This window comes from Condylostylus longicornis, unplaced genomic scaffold (assembly GCF_029603195.1).
Source record: "Condylostylus longicornis isolate FDR11 unplaced genomic scaffold, ASM2960319v2 ptg000107l, whole genome shotgun sequence".
Lineage (NCBI taxonomy): Eukaryota > Metazoa > Arthropoda > Insecta > Diptera > Dolichopodidae > Condylostylus > Condylostylus longicornis.
Genome location: NW_026578075.1, coordinates 4,565,838 through 4,578,289, shown reverse-complemented (window position 1 = coordinate 4,578,289; position 12,452 = coordinate 4,565,838). Strand labels below are relative to the sequence as shown.

The 12,452-nt window shown below is 23.7% G+C and overlaps 1 protein-coding gene across 1 annotated transcript in view; it reads left to right on the top strand.

Moving 5' to 3' along the window:
* LOC129614326 (homeobox protein Hmx) overlaps window positions 1–8,060 on the top strand; it is a 34,784-nt gene extending 26,724 nt beyond the window's left edge. Inside the window, exon 3 of the mRNA XM_055528882.1 lies at window positions 5,912–8,060. Within this exon, the coding sequence (XP_055384857.1) occupies window positions 5,912–6,546 (635 nt within the window). The 3' untranslated portion in view covers window positions 6,547–8,060. The remainder of the gene's footprint in view (window positions 1–5,911) is intronic.
* Window positions 8,061–12,452: the final 4,392 nt, after the last annotated feature.

The following is a 12,452-nucleotide window of genomic DNA, read 5'->3' as shown; positions in this document are numbered from 1 at the left end:
TTTAGAAATTTCTACATACTCGTAGGTCGAAATTCTGCTATTGTGATTTATAAATATATAAATTCCCATATCACTTCGATGTGATTGAAATAATTTAATTTTTTTTCGATATTATAAATGAAATTCTAATCATACGTTTATCACCTAGAAAATTTCTACTCAATATACAAGTTAATTATATAATATACATGCACATATGTATATGCTATTTAAAACAAAAAATTACAATAATTATTATAGGTTCACTAATATATTGGCACATACTAACATAATGTAGTGGTGTTAAATGATTTAATGACGAGTGTTAGAGCTATTACAAAGAATTAGGTAAAACGAATATTTTTTTATAAAAATTACACAATTTAAAATTAGAGGGAGGTTAGCTGCTTTTTTTTTATACACTATTGAGAATTTAATCGCAAGAGATTTTTAAAGTGCTTAAATTACATTTAAAATAACAAAGGTATTTAGCATTTAGTTGAATTAGAAATTAAATTAAGTATGAGCATGTACAGACAAGGAATTTAAAATAAAATAAAAAAAAAAAAACATTTTTTTTTTCTTGTAAGCCGTTAGCGAATTAATGAAAAACAATTTTAATAGTGACGATTACAAATTGAATCGATAAGTAAATTATCGTTTACTTGTGGGTTATTTTTTTTTTTGTTAATTAGTTTTTCCCCAATGTAAGCAATTTATTATTATAGAGGAATAGAATATAATGTGAAAAACGTTTTTCCTTTGATAATTTCCATGGTGAATTTAAAATTTTTATTGTATAAGTCATTATTTTAAATAAAATATTCAATATACGCCGTAAAGTATGCAATATTTTAAGAATGTAAATATTAGCTATTTTATAATAATTATTAATTAATATTTAATTAGGAATTGGTTATTTGAAATTATAATTTTGATAAGTGCTTTCTTTGATTTATAAATTTAAAGAAAATTACAGAAAAAATGCAAGTTTACGTATATAATTGAACAATGAATCAATCGTCATGTATACTTTCCGATTATTTCATATAAATATTAGCTGCAACAACATGAAATAATCGGAAAGTACATTGAAGACTCATTGGAAATCTTTGATTTTTAGCAATTTTTCGAAAATTTCTGAAACTGAAATAAAATCGTTTGCATATTCAATATTGTTTTGCAAGAAATTAAACTTATCTTGCCATTTACTGAAAATGATATTCAGGGGTGATATCACATGATATTTGCAGTAAATTGACAGGTACAAAACAAGAAAAATTAATTGCTGTCCAAATGAATTTTACAAAAAAAAAATTTTTTTAAAAATTGATAATTTAAAAATTTAATTTTGAACGTTAGTCTCTTTGTAGTGAAATGATAATTCAAACCAAATCGATTTGACATTGACAGTTGTAACCAATTGTCAAAACTAAGAAATAATATTTCTAGTTTCATTTTTTATTTGTAATTTATCTCAGATTTTTTATTCTTATTTCAAATTATAATAAGTCATGGTAATTCGATAAATAAAGTACATACATATTGTAAACGTGATATATTAATTATAATATTACGAGCTTGTGAGAACGAGGTTGTGGGTGTTTCATTTTGAAAATAATCTAAGTTCATTTCAATTAAAAATGAAATATTGCTCCGTTTGGGTTTCAAGTAACCAAAAATTCGATTAAGTGGTTACTTGTTTTATAGAATATTTGTTTTCTTATCCAGCAACAAAAGTTTTAATTTCAATTATTGACATTGCTTCGAAAATAAAATAGTTTTGAAATTGCAAATGTAATATGGATCGATCAAAGAAAAATTATCTGTTATGCAAGATTAATATCATTATTCTTAAATTTCTAAATTAAAATCTACCTTTATTAATTAAAACTATAAATTATTTTTGAATTAAAAATCATTCCACAATAATCTTCTTATGTACCATATCAAGGTTTCACGGAAATATTGTATAAATTTGAATTGCGTAAAAATAAAATTCTTTTTTTGTTGGTATGACAACAATGTTGACAACAAAATAAATTTAAAATTATTTTCAATTGCTTTCAAGTGAATTCATATGGAAATAAAAATCACACGTGACAAACTACAATGTTTACACTCTTACGCCAAATGTACCTATATTTTTTCATTCTACTTCTTCAGCATTATTCGATATTACATTTTTTGCTTACAACATAAAATAAATTTAGTTTTTCTCTTTCTCTTTCAATTTTAATAATGTTTTTTTTTTAGTAAAAATATTATAAATTTTTTTTTTCATTTTTTTGGAAGTAAATATTATTTATAAGTGAAAAAACAACAAAAAAAATATAGAAAACTAAACATTAAAGTTTTAACCTATCCCTGAACCTTTTGTTCATTTTTATGTAATAATATTTTTGTAAAAATAATAACAACCAAAAATAAAATAAAAAAAATTTTATTAAATTTTTTTTTTTACTTTATTTTATTATTTTATTTTTATATATGAAAATTGCTTTCATGTTCCATTACATTTTCATAAAAGTAAATTGAATATAAACAGTAAAAGGTTTTCAGCCCCATAGAGATTTAGAAACCATATGAAAGCGACGACGTTCCATATCAAGTGTCATTTAGTGTTTAATAAAGTAAGAAAACCAAAAGAGAATAAAATTAAAAGAATGTGTTTAGTTCAAAAGAGCTAAAAACATTCAATGGAAACCTTAGAGTTTCATACGTGAACTACTATCCTATAAAAAAAAAAAAAAAAAACTAGTAATAAATATATGTATATGTGTATGTATGTGTAGGTATATATAACCTTTATATTTCAATCTCATAAATATCAGTAGTTACCTGAGTTGTTTTTTTACAAATGACTAAATTTTAGGTTTATTATTTTATTTTTTCTAACAGTTTTAGTAACTTTTGTTTTATAAATTATTTTTTTTTTTTTTTATTTTGTATTTTTCTTTTACACAATATTTTGCTAATCTCTAGTTAAATAAATTGCTTGACATAAAATTATTCGCTATTTATAATAATTATTAACTGTTTTAAAAAAACAGTGTGTTTCAGTATTAGGGAATATGGCAAACCACATTTGAAGCGCTCAACGCATTAGTGGCGTACTTGCAAAAATGACATTTCGTGCAAATTGCGTTTAAAATGTTAAATATTTAATTTTTAATAAAATTTTTAAAAGGCAGAAACAAACCTATGTCAAAATAGAATGAAAAGAAAAGTAAACTAGGTATATTTTGAAAATATAGAGCAATTCTTTAGGCCATTTAGGTTATTGAGTATAATAACTAATTTTTGAAAAAATGTTGGTCAGGCCACTAATGCGCTGAGCGTCTCATTTCATAAAATAAATTTTGTGTCAATAATTAAGATCTCATTATTTTATGCTATTAAGGAGTTGGACGTTTTTTATTATAATTGTTATATTGCATATTTTTGGGGTGAACAATTTTAATAGTTGAAAAAATTTAAGTATGTTATAATTATATTTGATGGAGAGATTTTTAAAAGAACTGTATATCACTAATTTTTTTGAGCGAAATTGACAAATTTGACAGTTTGAAATGTGACTTCGATATGTTTCATAAATTAAAAGAGTATCGAAAACAATAATTCAAAATTTAATTTAATTTTATAAATTTAATTAATTTTGTTATTATTATTTTATTTAGTTAAAAAATTTTTAAATTTCAATTTTATGTTTGGATTTTAAACACGCTGTAATTTTTTTCAAAATCAAAAAATTTTTACTATATACTTACATTACCGATTGGTGATGAAAAGACAAGGTGGAGGTGGAGAAAATGATATTGATATGATAGTTGTATATAAATATGATTTGGAAGGATTATGTGTGAAGAACAAAGTGTCATACACAGGAAGCAATCTATATTGAATGTGTTACATAAATATTAGTGTGTATAATGTGAAAATTTCTTAATAACTTAAACGATTTTTGGGTATATATGGTTTTGAAAATATTTGACATTGTGTCTTAATTGTTTGTTATATATTAATATCCTTTCCCAGAAATTTACAAATATTTAAGCCTTTTCAGTTGTAGTCCATTTTCAAGAAATTATTTTCTTGTTCCATATTTCAAAAACTTAATTGCAATAGCAGGTTGTGGTTTAATTTTGGTAAGAAGGTTAGTAATGTTAAAATTAGGTTGGTAAGAAAAGAAAAATTAGTAATGTTAACAAATGAAGTAGATTGATTAAAAGACACAAGTTAAACGAAAGTGTTGTCATCCTTTGTTATCAGAATTATTTAAAATGATAGTCAGTGGTTAAACCGAATTTTAAACAAAGAACTTTTTTATTATTGTTCTTAATTTTTAATTTTGAACAAGATTGAATCTTACCGCAAGTATTCATATACAGGGTGTCGAACACTCAATGGAGTTTCCGATGCAGAGTGATACAATGACATCAGACGATTAAAAAACACTATGTAACATTTTGTTTTTTGGATAAATCTTTCTTGAATTTCGGGTCCCAAAGTTTTAATTTCTAAAAACCGTCTAGTTTTTATATTTTTATTGATATTGAAATACGTATGACAGATAAATCAAACTTTGTATACTCTTTTGAAAGATAATGAAATTCCTCTTCTAACAACTTGTATTCAAAACCATGTTAGAAATTTTGTTTATTAATCGATTAATTTATTCTTTTCCAATTAGTAACAATTACAGCTTAAAATTATTCCATATCAATAAATAGTTAGCAATAGAATTAGATTTAACTAACAAATTAATAATTTGACCTATTTGTATTAATATTTATGTAATTTTGATTAGCGGCATTTTTGTTTTCATGCAGGTTTTAGACATTACGTTGGCAACTTGAGCGAAATGAGTAATTTTCGCATGAGAAACTGTGAAAATTTTGTTAGTTTTTGTGTTGAAGCATGTGTTCTATAAAATTCTGACTTGGAACTATTAAAAAAATAATTACATTTCACTTAGATTTAAAAATTAAAGTAATTTTACGATATCAAAAAAGACAATATGTCGGAATATCATACATAATTAAGTTCGTATTCCGGACAAGTACAATATACATAAATTTATTATGTACACACCTAACTTTCTAAAAGAATTTTGTTTGTTATTTGTAATACTTTTATTATAAATAGTATAAATGCATTTGAATATTCCTTTTGTCTGATTATCATGTAACGATTGCACTTCAATGCAACCATTTTTTTAATTGTGTAATAGATTTTACATAGTCTTATGGTAAGGTTCAAAAAATATACGTAAATTACGTTAGTTTGACTTCATTGACGCGTAAAAAATAAATCTGCATAGAAAACATAATCTTCATTGATTGAAGGCTTAATGCGTCGTCTTATTTTTACGCATAATATTTTTTAGAGCGGTGCGTTATAACTAATTTATTCATTTAATTCAAGTCAGAAGATTTTTCATTTTTCTACTGATTTTATGTAAATGTAAAATACAATTAGTATGCTGATTTAATTAACTGAGACTTTATTTTCCATATGTTATGTTTTTGCATATGGGCTTCCTATAAATACATGAAAAAAATTAAATAAGCTTTACGTAGTTTTGTGAGTTAACAATTTGCAATGATTGTATTTGACGTAAAGAACGCTTCTAAGACTTACCTGTATAAAAAATATAAATTAATATTATAATATGAGATCAGGTATTAAATATCATGAAAATATAAAAAGACATACTTAAATTTCATTACGGCACCTTAGATCTCTTGCCTATTTATTCATTTACGGTTTTGTTCATGTCGCTAGACCGGTACAGTTTATGTTCATTAATGTAATATACAAAATTATTTGTCGCCCTCAATTCATATTTTATATTTGCATAATTCTAATTAAATAATATACTTTAAAATAAGCCTTAATTATATTATATTTCTTTTTTCTATATTTTCAGACAGTTCTTCAACAAATACTAATGAAAATCCTTCACCATCATTAAGTCCACCACCATCATCAAATCATAATAATAAATCACCATCACCAACAAGTCATCATCATCATTTACATCATAATAGTTCAACATATGTACAAAGTTCAAATGAATCAGATGACGATAGTCAAGAAATTATTGAAGAAGATGATGATAATAATGAAGAAGGTGGTGGTCCATCAGAAAGTTCATCATCTCATGGTGATGGTAGTCAAACAAAACGAAAAAAGAAAACTCGTACTGTATTTTCTAGAGCACAAGTATTTCAATTAGAATCTACATTTGATTTAAAACGTTATCTTAGTTCATCGGAACGTGCTGGTTTAGCAGCATCATTACGTTTAACAGAAACTCAAGTAAAAATATGGTTTCAAAATCGTCGTAATAAATGGAAACGTCAGTTAGCTGCTGAATTAGAAGCAGCAAATATGGCAAATATGGCACATGCTGCTCAACGTTTAGTACGAGTACCAGTTTTATATCATGAAGGTGCAGCAACTGGTTTTGTACCACCTCCACCACCACCACATCATCCACATACATCTGCTTTATATTATCAAAGAGGAAGTCCTCCAAGGCCATTGTCATCGTTAGTATAGGATAGACTTAATAATTCAAATGACAGTATTAATAATGGCGAATTAGGTAGACAAATATTTACAAAATGTCAAAATGTGTATAATGCTATTAACGATGAAAAAAATCATTATCAAATGAAAACAACAAACATTGGAAATTGTGATGGTGATCAAGAAAATATTGCTGAAGAAATACCAAATAATAATAATAATAATAATAATGAGACTAGCAATGAAAATAAAATATTGTAGTATTAGTATAGCCAAATAATAGTGTATTTTTAAGCTTTATCCAAAAATATTTTACCAATTAAATTAAATTAGACTCATGTGCACTGAATTAAATTTCAGGAAAAACAAAAACAATAGACTGTGAAGAATACACAACTCTTATAATTTTTAAACTCTTAAAAATTTCTTGAATTTTCGATTCTAATAATTTTTGTATCAATTCTACTAATTGGATCATATCTGAATGAAATTTATTTTGGGTCATTGTTTGTAAATTAGACGAGAACAATTTTTATTGACATCATATTTCAATTTGATTTGAACAAGAAGTCAATGAGGAACTAAATCACCATCTTAAAAATACTTTAAATAATATAAGAAATTACAAAGTATCGTGATTTGTTGTAAAGTGAATGAGCGACTTTACTGGTTTCATAAATAATTTTTGATTTGAAAGAAAATTTGAGGTTTTGCAAAATTCCAGCTCGAAAGAAAGGTGAAAAAGTGTGATCTTCCCATTGTAAAAAGAAATTAATTAAAAATTTATGAATTAATGAATCTTTCATGAAATTAATAACCTGATCTGTAGAAAAAAAAAGGTGAAATGTAGGTCTAAGTTTATTTAATTTTGGAATAAACCTTAAGTTTGATCTACCTCTTGAATTCTATTTATAAGATGACATAAATTCAACTACATCCTCGGTTCTAACTCGGTTATTAACTTGGCAACAATATTAATTGTATTGATATTGCTAATCACTAATGTTTTCCTTTGTATTGTGTATATAGTGTGTATCACATAACTGTATCAATGCTACTTAATAAATTAACAATAAAATATATAATATCAAATTTTACCCTATTGTATATAGGTAATTTTTAATAAACTGTAAATATATTAAGTTAATTTGAAAATCAAAATAAATTTAATAAAAAAAAAATAATGTTATAAAAATATTTTATATAAATTAAAGCGAGTATAATTTTTTAAATTTAAAAATTTCATCATTTTAAATAAAATTTCAGAATTACAAATAATTAATAAAAAAAATAGTTTGTCCGTGTAGGAGAAGTGCAATATAACTTATTTTAGCGAAATTTCTGTCAGTCTGTCTATTTATTAATGTGGCGATTTATTGATTTCTTGGTCCTTGAGTTCTTATATCAACAATTCAACTTAACCAATTTTGATGTAAATTTATATTTGAGTATGAGAAGAATTTTTTTTAGAAACTTATTTAAAATTTTGGATACTTTGGCTCTGTCCAATTATAGCGCTAATTAAGAAAATTTTTTCCAAAATTTAAATTTCGGAAACTTGCCTCAATTTCTGTACAATTCGCACATTTTTAAGTATATAGGTACATAATGGAAAAGTCACTGTTTATTGGAAATTTTTATTTTAAGCCCTAGCGTGTCGATGAAACATATTAATAATTCGAAATTTGTATTTTATAAAATACGAAAATTTTTATCGACCGCATTTCATACAATAAGTGAGATTATGTGATGGCACCAGTTTTGATATGTGGAGTTTTCGGCGGAAATGCATAAGAGAAATTGCAAGGGAAAATTAAAGAGATTAAAGAGATGTCTGTCGATCTGTCTTTCAGTCTGTCTGTACAGATTAGTATCTTAAGTTCGTTTAAACCGATTTTGATAAAAATTTTTATATTTGAATTTACTTTGAGATTGAGACAGTTTGATAAACTTTTTGGATATGTCAGAGGTCTCGAGAACTGGATCTTTACTACCGAGTCATTTTACATTTTTGATTATTTTTAAGAAGATATTCAATCAACTAATTTAAAATCTTATATATAAACTTGGCTATAAGAAAGTACAAAAAATTAACTAACTTTTAGAAGATATCACAAGTCAGTAACTAGACTTTTACTACGTGCAAAGTTTACATTTTTGCGCATATATAAAGAGAAATAATCAACCGATTTCCTTAAAATTTAATATTTGTATTCAGGTTTCAGGAGTTTCGAAAGCAATGAACTTATACATTTTTTTGGGAATATCAGCCCTCGGAAAATGAATTCTTAATAGGAGCCGATTTTGCATTTTATACCATATCTAAGGGACTAATTGAGGGAATTTTTTGAAATTTAATTTTTGGGTTTTGTTTTGTACCTAAAACAAATGACAAACTTCTCAAGGAATTCGGATAGCGCAAAGGGATACTCTACTAAGAGCCAAATTTATATTTTCCTAGGTATGTTAACTTAAAGCTTATTAATGTCTTTAAAATTGTAAGGGAAATGTTTAAAAGGCATGTTCAAAATCTTGTGCACCATTTTTCTTAAACAAGACAACACACCTTCCGCTCGGTTAAGAGCTGACCACATCCGATTTTTTTAAAATAGTTTTGTTTCCTTGAATTATTTATTTTGTAATTCTGAATCTTTTAAAAATTAAAATATTTTATAATATAATAATGTATTTAACAAAATTATATAATATTCTAAAAAAAAAATTACAAAAAATAAAGATTCTATTTATAAATATAATTATGCCCTGAATAAATATGGTTTTAATAGAAAAAATAATTAAACTTAAATAAAAATTTTACATTGCAATTTTATCTTACACACATATATATATATATAATTAATTATATAATAATAAAATTTTAAGTTAATATTTCAAATATAAAAAAAATTCAATTAATTTGAAATGTAAATATATAAAAATATTTTTGTTGTAAATAAAAACAAATTAAATATTGTGTAATTAATTTAATCAAATAAAGTATTATAAAAATTGTAGTGTGTATTTGTATTTTAGTTAATTAATTAATATATTCTCATTATCTATAAATATAAATTATAAAAAAAACAAACAAATATTATATTTAATGTAATAAATTTGCAAATATTAAAATTAAAAAAAAAAATATCCTATAAGAATTTAGACTAGCATTAATGATTTTTAACTTAATATTATTAAAATATTTATAGTATTAATATATTTATGCATATGTATATATATATATATATTTGTATACCTATGTGAATACATATGTATGTATGTAAATTATATAAATTACAAAATTTCATTAAAAAAAAAAAGAGAATAAAAGAATACAAAAAATTAAAAATTGTGAAAAGTAAAACAAAAAAAAAAAAAAAATTCGAATAAAATTGCTTTAATTGCATTCAATTTAAAATTTAGTTTTGTATTTTATATACAATTCACAATATTTAATACCTTAACTTTTAGAAATTTGGGCATATTCGAAATATCATGACAAAAATTACAAAATCTTTTCAGATTTGATTGCTAACTGAACGTTTTCAATGTTCATAATTAATTAACAAATTTATTGTACAAATATTTTATTGTTGATTGGCAAGTGCAATAGCACTCCAATTAGCACAAATATACGGTTTTGCTACCACTACCCCTTGATCACCAGACCATCATTGAGTATATACGATTATATAAAAAGTGTTTGTAAAATAATAAGCCATACTTTATTGTAATCCATAATTAGTATGTACTTATAACTAATTCATAATTTCAAGAAAAAACCAATTTATTTGTATACAGTGCCGAATTCACTATGCCATAGTTTACTTACCCTATGAGCTATTTCACTATTAACACTCATTATCTAGTTTTATCAAAGATTTTATTCTAAAGACTTCAATCATTTTGAATAAAAGAGTAGGAGTTTTGAATAAAATTTATATTAAAATAAGAACTTACGCAGCGAGCTCGTAATGCATATTAAGTGATTTTCGATTTTTCAATTGCATATTTGCGATTTAATCATAGTTTCATACTCTTGTTAATAGAAGTTATTAATTTTGAAGATTTATAGATGCCTTGCTTTTTGATAGATGCTTAAGTAGTATAGTAACAAGTATTTAAATAACAAAAAATTTGGAATTAAAATTGAAATGTTCATTTAATTAAAATATCAAATATGTATATAGCAATCAACTTACTGTTAGTACTAATTTATTATTTAAAGCAATAGTATGCAAGCTTTCTTTAACACAATTTTCTTCTAACAGATAATTTTGGTTTTCGTCTTTATTATATGAAAGTCTTCTTCTACTAGACGTCTTCTACTAGAGGTTAGAAAATTGTTTTTAAAATAAACTGGTGACAAAAAAAAGTATAATTAACAAATAGAGAAACAGAGAAAGGAAGATGTTTTCGGACTTTTTTTTGGTTTTTACTAAAAGCAGAGGTAAAAATGATGAAGAAAATTAAAATATAATGAAAATATAATTAATATTTCCATTAACTCAATTATAACATTAAATGACTGCCGATTTGCTACTTTTACACTGAAATTAATGAAATTTTTCAATACTGCTCTTTAAATATCTAATTGTACTTGTATTTTCTCTATTTTCTTGAAATTTTATTTTTCAGCGAATAGCAAATCTGTCAATCAACACTTTTTTATATGCGACGCATCTAGTGGAATAAGACTGAATGTCATTTAAATCTACAATCAAGTACTTATTTTTTAAAAATTCTATATTAATTAATATTATTTATTAAAATATATTATTTTCGCTCATATACTGCGTTCTTTTCTATACAGTATACAGGGACGGATTAGGAATAAAAGTCGTCATGAGAATAAAACGAATATTAATTTTTTTTTTTCATTATCAATTTGAGTGATAAAATCATTAAAGACAATGAAATTTTTTACAAAAAATCTAAAACCTACATATATGTAAAATTAAAAAAGAATTTAACTAAAAAAAAAAAAAAAACTAACAATTATTTGGTGGTGCATAAAAATAATAAATTTTTTCTGAAAAGTTAAAATTATTGTTTATATACACTTGCGGTTTTCTTTCTTTGTCAAAGAGTTTGGAATTTATTCCCTGATTTTAAATTGCCTATATATACATAAAAATAAAGCATTCAAAACACTAAATAAAATTTAAATAAACTTTCACTATTCTCATATGCTGTACTTTTATATATATTAAATTGCCTACATATATATATATATATATATATATATATACATATACATATATAATCATCAGAAGAAAAACCATTTTTTAAATGTTCTGATTTCATCTTTTGTCTATGATTTCATAAAAATATATACAAAGTTTGTTTATATAGTATTCATTATATATATACATTATGTAAATGAGGAACGTGAATTTTTATAATTTCTGCAATAATGTACAAAATTTTACACATTGTTCATTATATCGGAAATTTCTTAATATGTATACAATAAAATATTTATGTTATTTTTCTAAAAAATAATGTGAAGTTATGTATATATACATACAAATAATATCTAAGTATTGATAAGTTACATATATACATATTTACATAAAGCAAAATTAAAGTCATTTTATCATTACATATAATATTAACAAAAGTTCCTGTAAATTGATATTGTACCATTGGAACTCATATTTCACTCATCGTACAAAGTTTTTGTTTTTTTCTTCTTCTATTTTAACTATTCAACTCTTTATGTATATATTAATTACATGCATATTATAGGCATATTTACACATATTATACATATTTATTTTTTAAAAACAAAAATCGTAATACCTGCTGTTATATAATTGCTTTTATATAATAATTGTTTTCTGTTATAACATGCAATAGGGGGGCTTATACATTCATTTTATTTATACTGTGATTCTTTCAATAATTTTATATCGCACAATATATAAGTATGTATG